General features: G+C 37.3%; 1 protein-coding gene across 1 annotated transcript in view; it reads right to left on the bottom strand.

Annotated features, from left to right (window-relative positions):
• The window catches only part of LOC109109652 (protein O-mannosyl-transferase TMTC2-like), a 96,764-nt gene that overhangs the window by 36,387 nt on the left and 39,821 nt on the right, over nt 1-20,556 (bottom strand). Inside the window, exon 2 of the mRNA XM_042775519.1 lies at nt 15,496-16,072. Within this exon, the coding sequence (XP_042631453.1) occupies nt 15,496-16,072 (577 nt within the window). The remainder of the gene's footprint in view (nt 1-15,495; nt 16,073-20,556) is intronic.

Raw genomic sequence — 20,556 nt, forward strand, 5'->3', positions numbered from 1 at the left:
ATTATTATTAGCATATTTAACAAGAGCAAATGATGCATGGAAAGTGCTTTAAGCATCAAGTGGAGAAAAAGGTTAATTAAAATTAGGTTCATTCCTGGAAGGAGGAATCTCTCGTCACTTCAAAATAAAAGAGATTATTGAAAAACTGGAGGAAAAGCTCTGCTTATCCCTCCTCTCCCTCTGAAAGCTTCTTTAATTATTATCATCTTTTCCTCTAAATCCTCCGGTGATTTGTGTCTGGTGACATCATGCAAAATGGATGACAGCAGTTGAGGTGGCATGCTAAGCACTTATTCAGTTTCCACAGGAAAATCACATTCATGTCAAATGATGATATATTACAGATAAGGGATGCTGGAGAACAAGCAAAGGGAAGTGTTGTGTTATACGGTTAGACAACGTCTTTATTGCTTAAGCAGGGGTTAGGATTGCAAGTTAGCAACTGATTAAACCTAAACAATCAAAACATTCAGCAAATCAGCATGGCTAGATGTAAGACAATATTTCATGAAAACATGATATAACTATAAGTAAAGGTGAACATGAAATTGTGCATCATTCATTCAATTTGTTATTTAATATTGAAAGAAGTAAAACGAGAAAATGGTTCTTTTTAAAAAAAAAATTTCTCGTAAAAAAAATAAAAAAATCAGGGGTGGAAAAATAAATAGCTTGAATATGAAACGCCCCTTTTTTCTGATCGGTTATCAGTTCTTCCTCAGTTTCACACGGCAGAATAATAGTCCTCCGCTGCTACATTTGTACGGATACTTAATGCATTTATTGCAACTACATTTCTTCTTTTTCACATCAAACAACCAGACTAACGAATGGCTTGACACAACCTGTACAGGGGCAGAGCCCAGACAGGGCTTTCTTCTGTGTAGACCAGCAGTTCTCAAAGTGCCAGGGGGTTCTCAAAATTATTCGCTATATAGGCTACCGTATTTTCTGGACTTTGAGTCACGTTTTTGTTTTATCATGAATCATGGTTTGAGTCACTCCAAAGTGACTAATATAATGCATTTAACATCAAATAATCTAAATGTAGACTTTCAGGCACATCAGCGGTGTTTTGGAACTCTATGGAGTAGTTTTTTTATTTTTGGGTGAACTATCCCTTCAAGTTGTTTCCGCTGCTGAGGAAAAAAATTCAAGTGGTTGTGTTGGCACCTTGTGCGCTCACATATCAGTTCTGACATTGCTAACTTGACATCGCATGCTGTTCATTTTCAAAATAAAACAATCAACTAAACCTAAAAAAATATTATTCTGCTTAATTTAATTTGTCTGTTGTACAATATACTTGCTGTTATTCCAAACACATTTCTCCACATGTAAATGATGCTGATTTATTTGTATACTGGGACCCGACTAAAGTATGAAGCCTTCTTTACATAAATAGTTTAGCAAGCAAATGTTACATCGCAAATATGGAAACTGTGGACCGAATGAGAGATGGATCAGCCCAACATTGGTGGTGCAGTTTTAGTTTTGATTCAAATGAATTTGTCAAGGCTTGGCGTTTAAAATAAATGTTGTTTTGTAATGAATGGCACCATTTTTGTTTATATGGGCAAGTATATTCTTTATTTTACATGGCTACTTATATTTTTCATTATTGTTTTTTTCCAACCATACCATTCATTTAAGGATTTGCCATGGAGTGAGAGGAAGTAAATGATATATATATATATATGCATCCCAAATATATATGAAAGCAAATGTTTGACCTTGGGACATTTGAATAGTTCGATACTTGAAGATGTGCCAGTGTTCCAGATGGCCACAGTCCTACAGTAATCATTCCAGCTCAAACGGGAATGTGCTCAGATAAGCTGGCACTACTGATACGCCAAGTGTAACAAACTTCATAATCAAATGGCAAGCAGATATCTAAATTCTCAAGGTGAATGTTTGGGTTCATTTTTGCCCTACCTTGGATGGCTAAGCAGAAGAAAGGCAGTATTTGCAAAAGAATGAGAAATAATAATGGATGATTAGGATATAAAGATTTACCACAAGAAAGTAATAATCTTTGAATTGCAGGTATAGAGTCATGCAGAGCTTGCATTCGAGCCGATGCGAATATGAAACTTTATATTTGACTAATAAAGAGAGACATTTATTACCTAGCGAGGCCATGACAGTGGGAAGCAACAAGGGGATCAGAAAGTTGAAATTATTTTGGCCTTGGGTTTGCTTGCTTTTCTAAACTGCTCTTGGTATTTCAGCCAGGTCAGCAGTCCAATTTGATCACAAACAGGGAAGAATGACATCTGAAGGATTAATAGGCCTATGTGCCAAAGTATTAAATCTTTCCAAGGTAGCCAAAAGAAATGCCTTGCAGCTATGCATCACCATTTCCCCAAAACATGAAGTTTGACCACAAAAGAGGAAAACCTGAAATGCAAATAAATTGATGAGATTGAAAAACCTCAATCCATTCAAACTCAAAATTGCTCCCTGTGAAAAATTTATTGAGTGCAGCCACAGAGAGACCTCCAAGCATAAACTTGTGCTTCCTAAATCGCTGCTGTTTATTTAGCCTGAATGGTTTTGGAAAGCCTGTGTGTGTCCACAATCCTCAGCAGCAGTTAAAAGATACTGATTCATCCCTTTCAGAGGTCACTAAGGTCAAGGAGAACTTTCTGCAAAAAACATAGCAAATTAATGGACCACCATGACCCCAGTCCACTCTAAAAGCCACAACTCTAGCATATTAAGCCACATATTCAGACAGGAATAGTTTCTAAAATGGCATTTGAGTTGAATGGTATTGAGATTTCTGTAGTTCTTTATAAAGGGATATTTCACCCATCCGCACATCCTTCCAAACCTGCATCACTTTCTTTCTTCTGTAGAACACAAAAGAGGGTATTTTTACTTTATACAATGACCTGCATTGTGGGCCAGTGTTGTTTTGGATCCCTTTGACTTTCCATAAATCCTCATTCCACAGAACAAAAGAAAATCTTACATGTTGAATTACATAAGAATGAGTAAATGAGATGAAAGAAGTTTCATGGGAGAGCTATCCTTTTAAAGTGGGGTCACATACTCTGGATATGAACATACATGTGATTTAATATGTAATTAAAACATTACATTTTTAATTAAAGGAAGTAATTAATTAAGGTGAGGAACAAAGAAGGTCAAAATGAATGAAAAGTGTAAAAAAATATATATAAAGCGCAATCACACACATTTGTATCCAGATCAAATTAGTTAGATGAAATAAAGCCTTTTTTAAAGTGAAGTTTAATTAAAGTGAAGTGACATGTGGCCAATTATGGTGACCCATACTCGGAATTCATGCTCTGCATTTTACCCAATCCAAGTGCACACACAGCATTGAACACACACACACCATGAACACACACCTGGAGGTGTGTGTGGGGGGAGGTTTTGGGTTTTGTGTGTTGCTCAATGTTGTATAGTGTGTGGTGTTATCGAGGGGTGGAAGAGAGCGCTGGTTATTCCAATTCCTGCGGGACTTGAGACTCGAACTCACAACCTTCTGGTTATAAGTCCAACTCTCTAACCATTAGGCAAAACTACTTTTGAGGTTTTTTGCAGCTGTTGCAGCTTCACAACTTGGCACTTTCACCATGGCAGAGTTTGGATGGACTGTGGTGCTGAGTGAGACCTCCTGTGCACTGTCAGCAGAGCTCTCCGAAACTAATCATCTGAACTGAACACGGACTTGTGATTCTGCTGTGTAGGTTATAATATTTGAACTCTGCTGAGTTTCCAGCCTTGTTGCTGCATCAACATATAGCAAATCCGGGCTGTTTGCATTGGCTGCGCTTGACCAAAGAAAACACCATGGATGTGATTGAGTGCCACATGACAAGCTGTGGTATATGGCAGATTATTTGTGTACATGTATGCGGCCACCTTGAGGTCATACAGTGTTTTACTCTATGCTTCCAGCAACTGTTTCTTAGCACTAAGTACACACAAAGAACCTGAAATTTCCCATAAGACATTGCGTTAAAAGCCTTTCTAAGGAAATTATGGATTCCTGAACACCACATTTCATCTTCAGCCAGACCAGCACTGGACCGGAGGGGACAGGCATCAATAAATTAACCAGTCAGCAACTACAACCCAAACAAAGGCTTACTACAGCCCATGGATTTCATTAGGGCTTACAAAAGAAAGACTCTTTCCTCTGAATCTCCCGTGAGCCACAAAACGAGACTCAATCTGGCTATTTTCTTACTTTTAACCGTGTAAGATTTTTTATTTTTTTTAATACAATGGAAGTGGATGGAGACCAAGAAAAGCTGGTCACTATTTACATTCGCTAATATGGGAATAAGCAGGTCAAACAGGTATGGAGAATATGATGAGAGAATATAATTTTTTGTGAACTATTCCTTTCACCAACTAGTATTCTGCATAGAAATTAAGGCTCAAAAATCAAAATATAACTCTGAAAATATGTAAAATGCACTTATATTATTACTATTTTAAATGGGTCATGAAACCCATTGAAATAAACAAGATATATGTGCTATGCTATTATAACGTTACTGTATATAATGAAGGGAAGGAATCACTTCATGTGAGCATCATTACCTCATCATTACCCAGAAAATTGTAGAAAGTTCTAAATCTGCAACAAGAAACTTCAGTATTTGACAAGGGATGGATACGAGATTAAAATAAATTAGTAATGGTTTGGTAAATATGTTTACCCAAAATTATATTTGACAACTAGTCCCAGCTTGTAATTGAAAAAAACAACAACAAAAAAACTCTATATTTGGAAATTAAAAGCAGCGAGAGAAAATAAAAATAAAAGAGCAGCTCCTGCTTCTGTGGGTAAATGTCTGCCAAAAAGATATGAACAGAGAAAAACAGAAAAATAAAAGGAATGAAAAATATGAACGAGGCAGAGACTGTTATTAGAAATGGAAAGGAGTGTGGGAATTATTGAACCTTTGCAGCTCTCATAAACTACTAACAAATAATACAAGAGCACTTTCCAGTGAGGTTTGAGTGCACTATTTAGCTTCTGCATGTGTTCAAGCACACTTCGAAAAATTGAGATTCATCTCACATTGTTCTCATTTTCTCATGTGTGCTACATTGCTGCTGAATGACAGAGAATGAAATCTCTTCAGTACAAAAACATCACAATGTTGAAATACTGCTGAAGTGGCAACCAACTCTGACAAATTATAGAAAAATGGAGCCGTTCCACTCTAAGCAATATTAGCATTCATGTCATGAGTAGTTGCTTCATGGTTCTGCTGCAGCACTTTAATAACTCCAATGTGCTACAACAAAGACATGAGAAACGGACCAATATTTCTCACAAAATACAGAATATTGCCAGTAAAAAAGAACTACTAAGGAAAACTGCAATGAAAAGTGACAGTGCTCTCAAAAAATGTCTTAATTGTTTTCAGTAACATGATTTTGCTTTGATTAAATATGAGATATTTATGACTGAGATTGGATCAAGTCAGTAGAACCTCAAAAGCGGATCTTCATAAACCAAATTTGTAAACAAAATCAAGCTAAATGCAAGATTCTGCTTGGCAACTGCAAAAGCTTCCCCTTTATTACATGCGGTTTTATAAAGTGGTACAAAAGCAAGTCAATGGGACACGTCAATATTGTAAACTGTAATAATGCTGTGAGAACTAGAGAAGAATAAAACGGTGGGCTGCAGAAAGATGAGAGAGCCCCTTTTTCCTGTGAAAAATTAGCATAAACAACAAAATATAGCCTATACACGTGAAATGAGAGAGTGGGTTTACCCTGCAGACATCCCTGTGATCATTAATCACACTGCTTAAATGGCCTCTTTGTTATGATAATGAACATTAATTAATATTTCTCCTCTTGGTTTTATAGAAATGAGTACTTAGTGTAGCCAAGAGATCTTTGCAGAGCGAGCCCCCAGTACCAACCACCTGAAAGGTCTTAATCTGAAACTTTAGCAATCATTCAATGAAACCTTTCAGTTTACATACTCAAAGTTCTCTTTAAATTACAGAGAGCTGATTGCTGCTGCAGTGATGAAGGTCTTTGTATTAAAGGGGACATCAAACTGAAAACCAGGATTTATTCTGTTCCTTTGAAATTAAATAGTTCACAATTACTACGTAGCAATGCATAGACTTTCGGAACTCAAAACTTCATCCTGGAAATTAAGCTGCACAAAAATGTCATTTAGAATTTACCATAGCTGACGCCTGCTTGAACACACAATTTGTTTTTGTTTTTTTGTGTTTTTGAGTAAATATCTGTAAGTGGTAATTTATTTCAAGTGTCATTTACAGTCATCAAATTGAAAACTTCAGTGATTCAACCATAACCTTATGAAGCATCGAGAATACTTTTTGTACAAGAACAAAACAAAAATAACGACTTTATTCAACAATTCCTCTCCTCTGTGTCTCTCCAAATCAGCGTAGCACTATTTTGACAATTCTGAGCTGTATGCAGATGGCGTACGCTCTTCTGTGTCAGCCGCGCTGCACCGATGCGTTGTTTGCTTTCAAACCAAAGCATAAATATACTTGTGGCGCGGCTGATACAGAAGAGCGTACACCATCTCCATACAGCTCAGAATTGTGAAAATGGCGCTATGCTGATTTGGAGAGAGACAGAGTAGAGGAATTGTTGAATAAAGTCTTTATTTTTGTTTTCTTCATGTACAAAAAGTATTCTTGTCGCTTCATAACGTTACGGTTGAATCAATGATGGCAGATGGACTATTCTGACGATGGTTTTCATACTTTTCTGGACCTTGACATAGTAACTTACTTGGCAGTCTATGGGACAGTCTCAAGCCTCCCGGTTTTAATCCAAAATATCTTAAATTATGTTCTGAAGACGAACAAAGGTTTTACGGATTCGGAACGACATGGGGGGTAAGTGATTAATGACAAAATTTTGGGATGGAGTAACCCTTTAAAGCTGCGATAGTTGAGTGTGTGAAGTGTCCAACATTCCACACTTAAGTTTTTCAATTTTTTCAGATATTTAAGTGCACCATCTGAGTATTTAAAGTGCACTTTTACTTTTTGGAACTTTCAGTGTGAACTACATTACTAGCACTTATTTATACTACAAAATGTCATAGAATAGTGCATAAGTACGCAATTTGGGATGCACATAAATTCCTAAAAGCAGTTTTAATCCAGAAAAACACCAAACTAAATGGCAACCCCTTAACATGTTTCCCTTGAATGCAGCCAAATGAATGCATGTTTCAATGATTATGGCATTTGGCTGGAAACCAAGAAATGTAAAATGGCAGCATTGCCTCAGGAGGACTCTGCATTTTCAGGAGCATGAGAAAGATGCTCTTTTAGACTGCCCTTTAAAATGCCACCTCAAGGGCCATCAGTATTTGCAGAGCAATGCAGGGTATGATCAATAAAAACAGGAACATTTCATAGCAAACATCACATCAGCATGGCCTTGATTCGTCGTGCAGGTTTTTAGAGGAAGGTCACAAATCTCATTTCAACCTTCAGATGCTCTGCTCACTGAACAAGTAATTACATGAGGGGGCGAGTCAGCTGAGCATAATGCTAATTGATAATTAGGGAGTGAGAAATGATGAGCAGAAACAATAAAATGAGCTAATCTGCGAGAAATTTATTTGCAGTCACCAGATAAATAAGATACTCCTTTGATAAGACATAAAAAGCTTACTGTAGTAGTTTATCACAATTTGCATAAATAAACACATTATAAATTCACATCATAAATTCTGTGCATGCATTACAGTAAAAAAAAAACTGATTTGAAGTCACTTATAATACAAAAACCTAAACAAATTTGACTCCGATATTATGTATTGTATGTTTATTGCAACACAGAATGAGTTCATTCCAAGGCGAAGCAAGCATGTCAGATATCCAGGTCAGCCAAAACCAAACAGCTAACCTACCAGCTATCTTTTCCATCATACCAGATATCTCCAAATTATCAACGGATCATCTCCACTGCAGTGTGGTTGTGTGGGAAGAGCGAGTCTTGTGTTTCCAGATGCATTAACTCAAGTCTGAGGGTAGACAGCAGAGGAGAGTGCCGCTCAGACACAGTAACCACAGAGCACTATATATAGAGGAGCTGTGACAGATCACTGGATCTGTGCTCTCGAACATATAACTCTGGGAAAAACAAACACTGAAGCCTTGCAACACTTCTCATGCGTCTCTCCGCAAACTAAACAGCAGCTGAAAATGCATGAATTAAATCAGAAAAGGAAAAGGCAAGTCGTTTCAGCATCTTCAACAAAGATATTTTCAACTGCTTTACTTCTAAAACTACTTTTTGGATGACATCACTAAGCCCTCTTAAATTTCAGCCCCTCAAGCACTACATTTTTAAAATAAATGGATGGATGGATGCAACATTATTACTAAATGGCTCCACTTCTGAAACTACTTTGTTTTTTGGATGGCATCCCTAAGACTATTGCAAAGCCGGAAGCCCTAAAAAAAATAAAATAATAAATGGCTCCACTATATATTATATATATATATATATATATATATATATATATATCCCACTATATATATATATATATATGATATATATATATATTATAATTTAATTATTCAATTCAATTTAAATTATTATTTTTAACAATAAAACTAATTTGCAATTTGTAAAAATATTTATACAAATTTTAACTGTATTACTATTGCTATTAAATATATATATATATATGATATATATATATATATATATATATTATATTATATATAATATACATATATTATATACATATCTATATATATATATATATATAATATATATACATATATATATATATATAATATATATATATATATATATATATATATCGTACTATAGATATATACACACACATATATACATATATACATATACATACATAAATAAATAAATGATGTGTGTTAGGGAACACCAATATGCATTTAGGTCCTTTCACAGTCTTCATATCTGAATTCCTATTTCTTAAATTTCATAAGTAGTGCTGTGCTCTTTTGTGTGAAAGAGTGAGGACAAAGGGTGATATGCCCGAATGCACGACAGGGTCACTGCTTACGCTGATCTCACAGACACAACAGATTCTTTTAATTCATGATATATGCATGCAGAGAGCATAGCATCATCTTTACTTCAAATTCCAATTGGTTGTCAAAAGAGACCAGAAAACAAGACAAAAACAGACAAAAGAATTTGGTTTGCCGCCATTTTGATTGTTGGAGCAGCTATATGGAGCAATATAAATGTGCTCCTGGTGGGCAGGTGCTCCTGTACGGGGTGATGCCTACAGAGCACCACTTCATCATACACTGACAGAAGGCATTAGAGCATACGCATACCATCTGTGTGTGCTTGTGTGCATACGTGTCCATGTGTACACACAAGGCCATGTCATAAATTCACACCTGTTCCCTTAAACACAGCCACACACACCCAGAGCTGAACTTAACACATGCTTCATTGACATACCAGGGCTTCCTTCCAACTGAACCACCCACATGGTAAAGCACTTGACTTATCGAATACCACAGTGCTCTTATAGGTAAAAGATGGTAAAAACATGCCTAATTAAAGCATACTTCCCAATGCCTTTACTCTGGGTACAGAAGTTAAAATAACATTTCATTGTTTTTCTTAGTGGTTTTAGAATCTTGAAGTGTATATAATGTAAAAATAACATGTATATATTGTGGTCTATGCAGTGAGACCCATTTTTGTAACAATATTATTATAGGTTTTATCAAAGCCTGATTCTGCCACAGAAAGAGAAAATTATGCTTTCATTTTAATCACAATGATGTATAAAGCCAAAATTATGACATAAGTGAGACAAAATATTGAGAAGTCAACTTTTTCCTAATGGACCTTTTGTGCAATAATGACTTCTTATTTTTGTAGTTTTAATTATGAAATAATCAAAATTATGATGCAAATCGTAATAATTTTGACACCTTAATCTCACAATTGACTTTTTATTCTGAGATTTAGCTCAAATTTAGATAGTATCTCAATTTCAACTTTAAATCTCAGAATTATGACTGTATCTCAATGTCATTTGACTTTTTATCCAATAACTTTGAGTTTCTCATAATTTAGATTTTTTAATCCCATAATGACTTGATGTCTCAAATTTCAACTTTTTATTTCATAATTTCAATTTAGTAGCTCATTATTTTGGCTTTTCATAACTATGATGATTTTTTCCTTGTATGGCAGAAATTGGCTTCTATAATGTTTGTTTGCATCACCCACTATTTCAAATACTGTGTATGCTATTTATATACTTAATTTTATTGACTACTGTCTAGACTTCATGCTTGTCACTGATGTCTTACAACTGCTCCATGGAAAGATTGTTTCTCAAATTTCTCTCTGACTGGAAGATTTGACTCATAACAAATTTTTCATACTACATTTCAATGAATTAGAACACAAATTTAAAAAGATAAACAAAAGATAAACAGCTTTTCACTTGTATTGCACAAAGCCATGCAAAATTCTGTTGCAATTCTCCTCACACGTTTACTTTATTAGCTTACCAACAATGCCGTTTATACTGCGGAAAAACTGCAAACTTGCCAAGTCCTCAGGAAAGACATTTTACAGCTGATGAATAAACATTGTGATCTCATTCTGAAAGGTGTGTATGCCAAACGTGGTGCACTAATTGTATCTAACTTCAGTATCTGTTACTGAAAATGAGCCTATTAACTTGTTCCAGAAAATGAGCTAATAAAACGGCATTTTCCACATAAAGATAAACTGAATACACTATAAATGCAATAGCTGCTGGTGCCAACAATGTTACATGTGAGTGCTACATTAGTTGTAATGCAGGTTTGACCTTCTCTAAAAATTAATTTTGTTTTAGACTAAGGGTTACAGATAAAGTTTGAAAATCTGTGTCAATCTGCGAGTATCGAATGTAAAACTTCTCAGCAAGCATACTTTGATTAGCTGTGAGCGTGGAGGCTTTTTTAAAAGGGTGAGCAATGACCAAAAGCATCATAGAGCTCTACCAGGACTCTCAATAAAAATCCCCCAAGAGCTCTGGAGGGAGACGCTGCCAAATGCACTTAGATCGCAGCTCCCTGTTAACTCAACATGTGCTTATGCACTTAACTCATTCTCTTTCCTTCTCATGTTCGTACGCACACACACACTTATGCTCCATTCTAAAACCAATCATGCTGCCTACCTAGACTGCATTTTAGGCATAACAGGCACCCAAATGCAAGCAGTTTCAAAAATATAAAAGGCATCTTAATTATATGTAGCCTCTTAAAACACCTTGTTTTAGACTAATTCTTATGCAGCATTACATATTTCCTATATTTACTTGTCCTACTGCTGGCTTAGCAACATGATATTTCAAACTCTATTGGAATCAAATGATTTGAGTCAAATGTCCCACACGGAGCACTATTTGTGTGCCAAACAGAAGTGCTGCCTATTTGAGACAGTGTTCAAATGGGTCATTTAGGAGGCTCAATGATAGTTAGGATGCAGAGTAAAACAGCTCTTTAGGTTTTAAAACAGAGCTTTAAATTACTTCCAACATGCCAGTAGTTCAGAAGTAAAATGCAACCCAAGACGTGCCTTGATTTCCTCTAAAATTTCCTTAAATGCAAGTGTGATTTTTCTCAACAATTATGCCTTAATACAGCCACAAAAACAGAGAAAAATCAACTGTTTGCAGGGGTTATGAAATCACAGCTCTAATGGAAAGAAAGGAAAGAGCTCATTATGCATTCAGAGAAGATATGGCTGTCTGGGTATCAGTGAGACAGCAGAGGTTTGAGGAATGTGTAGCCAGATCATTACACCCAGATCCAGGCAAAATAGCGTTAGTATGTGAATGTTTATCATGATATGGAAAAAGACTTTGTGGCACTGGGTTACAATTTAAGTGGATAAAAAATGCTATTAGAAGTTAAGGTTTGATGTCTTTTTTCCTTGCCATGTTTGAATTGGCAGAAGAAAAACAGCCTTGCCGGTATAACTGAGCACAGCTTAGGTAATACAGCTTTCAAAATAATTTCACAAGTTGGAAATGTGCTTTATTTAGGGATGTCTATGCATGATGTATCACTAACATATGTTTAACACAAATATTTAGATCACCTCTCTCTCAATAATAAAAAAAATAATATATATATGTATGTGTATAATATATATATATATATATATATATATATATATATATATATATATATATATGCATGTATATGTGTGTGTAAATATATATATATATATGATATATATATATATATATATATATATATGTATGATATATATATGTATATATATATATATATATATATATTATATATATATGTGGTATATATTAGATATATATATATATATTATTCCAGTTTTTCTACCTCAAAATTTCATGTTTAATACACTCTTACTTTGTTTCTTTGTAAAATTTCTACTTCTAGTAAATAAGTGTTTCGCCAATTTTTTTTTCATTGTATAAATCTCAAAATCGTCCATTTATCTCTTATCAGCCAAACTGTAAAAATATTTAACAGCTTATCTGTATTATTCAGAACTTTAATATTGTGTGTACTTAACATAATTGTCCACAACGTCATTATGTGGTTATGTTAAGAAAACCACAATCTTTTTTTGAAATGAAGTGCCATTTTAAGATGAAGAACCACTAAAGATTGACTACAAACAATATGAACGTTCATTTCTTACAGCCTCATTTTCACGCATCAAATTAAACGTGGCATCCAAGAGGAGACTGGAAAGAAATTGAGTATTCTGAACAGTCCAGGGAGATTCTAAAAACACACAAACACACACACACACACACACACACACACACACACACACACACACACACACACACACAAAACACTTTAATGCAGTTTAGAAGCCTTTTAAACTTGAAATAATTGAAAAGAATGCATCATCCATCTCCATAATTGTCCTGAGTCCAGACCAGCTTCCCAGGGAGCTTTTACTTATGGCAGACATTATGATTTACCATTGATATAAAAGTATGGGATGATGTCATAAACTGCATACCACAATCAGATAAGCGGCCCAATTTACAATCACATCACTATTCTCATACAAGCCTACACATTTAATATGGATGGGTGAGGATCGCCATTAATATGTCTTTGTGCTTCATACATTAAGCAAGTCCACAGACCAAAACTGCACCAAAACAGAATCATGGACATGTTTATTATGCCCCATTGACGGATGAGCTCTAACATCTAAACACTGGTGTTTTTTAGTTTATTCCCCATTTGGTTTATTGTCTCATTATAGCAAATGAGTCTTCAGTCCCTTGGATGTAGGAAGCAGTTTGTCTCCTCAGTAAAACCCATCCAGCTTTCATCTCTGGAATTATTGCTGCACTGCAGCCTGGCAGATGAGAGGTATTTGTCCTTGGGCTTGCAGATCGTAAACGTCTTGATGCGTATGTGTTTACATAGTGATTCTGGCTTACCCTTCAACTCTGGTTTACTCTAAGCTGTCATAAGTCAAACTGACACGGTCTCTTCTCAAAGAGGAAAATCTGGAATTATTTGCCTCTGACAACGTGCTAATACTGTTGAGCCGGATGACAGCAATGTGAAAACACAACCGGGCCCTGATGCGGAAAGGATATAGGAAGCACATGGGTTCGTGGACAAATTAATGCTCTCTGACACATTGTGAAGCGACGCATTTCTACTGTACGGCTAAATATAGTTAAAATGACAGCTGGGGCTGATAGAAGAGCTGATGATTGATGGGGAAATGCTCAATCAGAACGCAGAGAGCTGTCAGATATGAGAGATCATGCTCTTTTGTCACCAACAGGCCAGACTTCCCAGGATGAAGTGATGTGCCATCATAGAGCCTGTCTGCTGCAGTCTATGAATAAGCCAAAGGCAGACAGCAGTGAAGAATGAGAAGTGAAGCCATACTGGTTCAAAATACACTTGTAAGCACAAAACATACAAAAATGTACATCAGAGTCAGAAATTACCTTTCTGTCATCATTTACTCACCCATAAATTGTTTTCTACCAGTATGAGTTTAACTCCTCTGCTGAATGCAAAAGAAGATATTCTGAAGAATTTCGGGGTCCAAACAGTTGCTGGTAGCTGTTGACATCCAGGGTAGGGAAGAAAATAATATGGAAGTCAAAGGCTACCAGCAACTGTTTGCTTACCATTCTTCAAAATATCTTCATGTTCAAAAAAGAAATGAACTCATACAGGATTGGAACGACATGATTTGAAAATTTTAATGAACATTTTCATTTCAGCCCTTTAAATGATCGTTACATGATGGCAACGGTAATCTAAATGTAAAAAAAGAATTAATAAATAGGTTTGCGCAATTAAATATTCAATAGCGACCAATATATATTCTGTATCAAGAGTAACAATAAAAAAAGTATTTTTTTGATTGAATACAAAACATTATTTAGGAAGAAAAATCTTTACACTCTGGCATGAGAGTTTAATGGGCTTGTAATCCTCTGTCCCATTTGTGCACAAGTCAGTTTAGTTTGCGCTGAGTGGCTGAGGGTTACGATGTCAGTGGGTTTTGATGGTCGATGGTAAATCCTCTTGACAAGCCAGGGTTGAGCAAAAGTCGACCTGATGGTCGGGTGCTTGAAGAGCAGAAATCTGCACAGTAAGGAGCAAGGCACCACTGCGTGTAATCGTTCTAACATCATTGATTTCCCTGTCCTGCTTTCTCCACCATACCTTATTTTGCACACATACACAATGATTGCTGCTGTTTATGAGTGATCGCTGCACTAATTGCTGTTCTTATGTAAACACAATACATCCACATCATTAAACCCCATTAAAGGAGCATTCATTACGATCACAACTTGGCCGTTAATAATAAAATTTGAGAAGGTTAGCCAGGCCTTTCCAGCCTCACTCGAAAATTTCCCAATTATAAAGGGTTCATTAAAAACAGGAGTTTACTGGGGACTGACTTCACCCGTGACGGGTTCGGATGAACGGCAGTTTGAGAAAGCAGAACGGTTCATTGAAATCTAAAGAGCCGCCATTCAGCAAACTCCAAATCAAGGAGGTAAACATAGCTGCAATAAGATTGCCGAAATTTGATGTGGTGCAGAAACGTTTTCTTACAATTACGGGTCGTCGAGTGCTGCCAAGTGAAAATGCAAACATCTCTGGCCAGATTCATGTATGTAAATACACCAAACAAACACCAAATTTCTTTTGATTGCCCTCTGCTCTTGCATTTTTCTACCGCATTACGAAGAAAAACAAAAAACGATACGGTTTGTTACGGTTCACTCAGATGAACATACATGCCAAAATGTTTTCCAAATGTCATCCTGATGGAAAGCAAACACCACACATGAAATTGTATACAAATTATCCACCAGCACACACATGCACTATCCAAGAGTTTAGGAAATCAGATCTATGCATATAAAAACACAGCTGGTTTTCCAAATGGCGGATAAAGGCTGTTTACCTTTAAGAAGAGAGCGGGAACCTGCTGCAGCTTCAACCTGTGGAAGACAAACACGTCATACACAGCAGCCACGGCCAGCACGGTCACGCCTTGCTCCTTCCAAAGCATGCTACAGGAAGCACACGCCAAGGTGCCCAAGAACCACATCCAGCTCCATCCATGGGCACCACTAGTCCTCAGGGAGCAGTGGCATAAGTAGCAACGCAGGGCCAGGAGGAAGAAGAGGGCGGCTCCTACATCAGCACGGCCCACGATGCCTGCCACAGCCTCCGTGTGGATGGGGTGAGCAGCAAAGAGAAGCCCGGCCAGCAGGCTCCAGCAACCCGACCCCAGCAGCAGGCTTGAGAGGCTAGAGAACAGGGCAGTCGTGGCACAGTGTAGAACTGCATTGACCAGGTGGAAACCCCAGGGATCTAAGCCTCCCAGGGCGTAGTTGAGTCGAAAGGAGAGCGTGCAAAGCGGGCGGTAGGACTTGTGGCTACCGCTGTGGGTGAGAAGTGTCCCCCAGAAGTCATCGTAGAAGATGTTGATCCAAGGCGTTTCAGGGAGAAGGTCCTGGTTGGTCTTGATAGCACGGCTGTGTGGAGAAAAATAAAAAGTTTTATTAGATTAAAATTTATAAAAGGTCAAATTATTTACTATAGTGTGCACAAGGATATTGCTTTTAAGAGTGAAGGTTGGGTCAGTCCTCATACCACATCACTTGTTCTGTTAGTGTATGAGCTATGACAGACATTCATCACTTGTTGAAGTTCTAACACACCAGTCTTGACAAAAAGATCAGGAGAGGGCATAAGTAAAACACACATCACTGACATGAGACCATATGTGAAAGTATAACTCTGCATGAAAACTGAACAATACTGACATCTTTCAGCTTTGTCAAAGTCATTCAGTAAGGCAAGCATCACTGCTATTGGTTTTACAACCTGCTAATGCTAAGTCTTTAACTTTGGCATATAACTCTTTCTGGAACTTTGCAGTTGCAGACATGAATGAATGGCAGGACTGAGGAACATATATTTAAGAAAAAAAATTCTTGAAACATACTCTTCCATTTAATCAAACTCTTTCATGACATTCTGCTCAGGAATAACAGTCAGTTAAAACAATACATTTAACATTTTTCACACAAAGATGACCTTCTAGTTAAGCCTGTGAGGTTTGACTGGGACACAAGACGACAGAAAGAAAGATAAGGAGGGAAAATTGATTTTGACTTTCCTCAATGTTTAGAAACTGTGGACATGTACCGCACCCTTGGCCCAAAACTAATAAAAGCTCAACAGAACGACAGGGACCTCCATTTAGCCTTTAGCAAGCACAAAGTCGTACCAAATGCTTGTCAATCACACCAACCTGACTATGCCAGAAACTGTCTATTGGCTATCCTGAAGAAACTGAGACGAAGAAAAACAGAAAGCTAATGGGAATGAAAAATGCATAAAGAAGAGAATGAGTGTGTGGAAGGATAAATGTGCAGTTTAATCCATGGGAGAAGGCTTTGGGACTCTAAATATGTCTGAAGATGGCCTTATAAAAGTGCAGAGTTGTTCAGGGAACAGGAGGAGGCAGGGCAGGATATGTTCTGGAGGCCATAGACACACTGTGCCCACGCTGTCTGCCTGCGTCATGCCGCCAAACAAGACAGGGAGAACCCTCAAGGCAAGCGAACACCACAAACACGTGTAAACAAAGCACCTAGGCAGTTACGTTTTCCCATATGCAGTCATCCGTGCCAAAAACCATGTCATTCAAACCCAAGGCAGTGGTATCTTGCTGTGAAACAAACACCCTCTACCTCCTGTGATCGTGAATGTATGCCTGAGCACAAGAAGATGGTGCCGAACCATAGAGCGTAATTAGTCTCCTTAGAGAGTGCAAGCAATGACATAAGCTGTAATTAAAACATGCAAGGGGAAATACGTGACAAGTGCGATAACACACCATTAGTGCAACTGAATAATCAGCCTTCACAGTAATGGCGCCAGGAACGTGCAATCAACACAGAATGGAGACAAAAGGTTTAATGGAAACATGTTTACAAGAGAAAGATATAATGCAAAAAGAGCAATGGATCGCCGGCTGTAGAGTGAGCCAAAGTCTTTGATCATTTGTTACTTGCTAGCACACTTGCACAGTTGCCAGCAGCGAACGCCTGTTTACCAGTCACCCATAAGAACAGATGGAACTGGGGAAAGTGAGGAGATGTTACAAAAGACGAAACTGCCAAAAAAGAACTGGTTCAGGACATGCTTCAACGTCTTGGTTGTCTTGGGGGAAATTTTCAACAAGACGTGTTGAAATTGCAGCCATTGCCTTGTAAGAGTCCACAAGAAAAACAGATGCTCTGAGAACTACATTTCTCAGTGAGATAAAGCTCTCCGTCATCGGGCACATTTAAATTCCCTGCCTTGACTTTGAATCACTCACTTTCTTGGCAGAATTTCATTATTTTCCCCCCTCAGGCATACCTTCATTTTCTCCAAACCATTCGTCAAATAAGATCTTCATCCTTCCAAACAAAAGGATAACACAAGATTCATTGTGGCTCAATTACACCTCTGATTCATTTGGAAGGGGTTTCCAATTTACTGGATATTTTGGTGAACCAAAGAAAACAAACACCATTGCCTGATGACTTGACACCCAACTGCCCAGACACGACAACAGACTCTGTGCCAGGCCCGGCAGGCAGGGGCTTCCGAGATCGGCTTTCACGTGAAGTGTGAATCAACAAGGACAACACTTGGAGCTCTGGTGTAGGATTGCAACTGAATCTCAGGAACAGTGGAAGCTTTCGGATTGCTTGACGAGTACATGGATTCTTGAGCCAGTGCCTGATTTGGCTTGACAGCGCCCCGAGGAAGTCTGACTCCCTAGAATGATTCTAATTGGTGTTAGTGAGACAAATAATGTGAAAGCTAATCTCTGGCATGGGCTGATCGTTCTTACCCATAAAGGAATTAGAGAGGGACAGAACCTAGAGTCCAGCAGAAGCTTTTTAACATGCAAGAGTGCATTCTTACACTTGACAACTCTCAGGGGACCCGCGGTATCACGCAATCCCAAAACTGGCCACTTTGCTTCATTTAGAGTCCAATCAGCATGCCGGGGATACTGTGACCACATCTGTCAAAGTATGTTTTCTTATCGCTCTGTCCCTGCCGTGACTGGCACGTTGTTACGTTTTGCCCGACCCCAGCTCTAATGAGAAGTGAAATCCAAAATAAGTCCTGTGTAATCTAGAGCCCAGATCCCTCAGACTGGGAGCAAGATTTAGCTCTGAGAGGAGCTTAAATGCTGAGGTGTCGATAGCAGGCTGCGACCTCAATGTTTTTGGACAAGTACAGCTTTGCTACATCCAAAACAAAGGCTTATAATTCGAGCCAAAAGCAAAACAAACCATGCAAAGAGTCTGGCCTCTGGAATCAAAAGCAACAAGTGACCTACTACGGAGTGACCATATTCCATGTATTGCCTTACTTTCTTTATGAACTGGATAAATAGTCTCTACGCATGATTAGCTTAGTGCACAGAGTAAATTCTTTCTGCCAAAATGCATGAATGTCAGCTGGTGTTCATATAATGCAAGTACATCAAGGGTCTATACGTTATAATGAAGCAAGCATAGCTCCCTTGAAATCCAGATATTCTTCTGAAAGTTTGAGACAATGCACACTCATTTTCTATTTGCGCCAGCAAGTGAAAAGAGCGGGGGAAAGAGCACAGGCATTAGGGAGATGTGTTTTTCGGTCTGCCAAGTATGTGTCATCACCCAGATACAGTGTCTGAAAGGGCCGCAGTCATATTTTGAGAGTGCCTACAGAGAGGCCATCCGGTCTGTCCACTCTGCTCTCCTGCCTGGGCTTTTGTCTATGGTTTCTTCCCATGAGAGTGCCTGCAGGTCAATAACAGAATACCATCCCCTTATGTGGTGATTATGCCAGAAAAGCTCTCAGGGACAACAGCCTTGTTCTATTGTTCAGTTTCATGAAGAAAAGCTGCATGGGTTATAAAAGAGGAAAATCAATTAATTTGTTGGAATAAAGGACTGAACTGTTAAGGAACACCTTCCAAGCTGAGCAGCTCACATAAAGAACATATGTCTTTCATTCTTTCAGTTCTTCTTTAATTCATTCATTCACTCTTTCTACAAGTTGTTCTTTTGTTCTTTGAATCTTTCATTCAATCTTTCATTATTTCCTTCAATCTTTCTTTCATTTAATCTGTATTTTTTTTCTTCAGTCATTCTAACCTTCATTCTTTCATCCTGCTGGTCATACTTTCATACTCTTTTATTCATTTTAGGGGTCATTATTTCATTCTATGTCATTAGTTCATTCATCCATTAATTCATTCATTATTTTGAATTCATTCATTCATTCATTTGCATTCATTCATTTTTCTGCATTCATGCATTATTCTGTTTGCGTTCATTCTTTTGCATTCATTCATTTGCATTTATTAATTATTTTGTATTCATGCATTCTTTTGCATTTTTTCATTTATTTATTGGATATGGTACAATGAATATACCATGGTTTTTATATTGATTTAACCTTGCACCATGTAAATACTATAATATAATCATTATGTACATTTATATATATCAAAACACCATGGTTTTTCTTTCTGATACAATCACTGCACCATGGTACTGCCACAGGATTTTCTAAAAGAGTAAATAACAAGAATGCACAGGTTTTCCAGTAAAACCATCAAATCTTCAATATCAACAAACCTAACTACATAGTATTATATAAATTATTATTATTAGTCATATTAGTAAAATAAATTAAAGAAAGAAGAGGTTGTGGCTCGATAAATAAGATCAATGGGAACCTGAAAATGTTTGTGTATTACCAAGATGTCACACCATTGGGTCATGCTGCAAATCATGTCAAAAGGTCTTACTGCATCACATCTTAAATAAAAGATGTATTTGCATAAATAAATCACTTACACATGGCAGATTATAGAGGTGCAAAGAAGTTTCAAAAGGCTAATCTTATTAATGCCGGCAGTACAAGTCAATTCATACACCGGGAAAGAAAACGA

Source organism: Cyprinus carpio, chromosome A18, assembly GCF_018340385.1.
Source record: "Cyprinus carpio isolate SPL01 chromosome A18, ASM1834038v1, whole genome shotgun sequence".
Classification (NCBI taxonomy): Eukaryota; Metazoa; Chordata; class Actinopteri; order Cypriniformes; family Cyprinidae; genus Cyprinus; species Cyprinus carpio.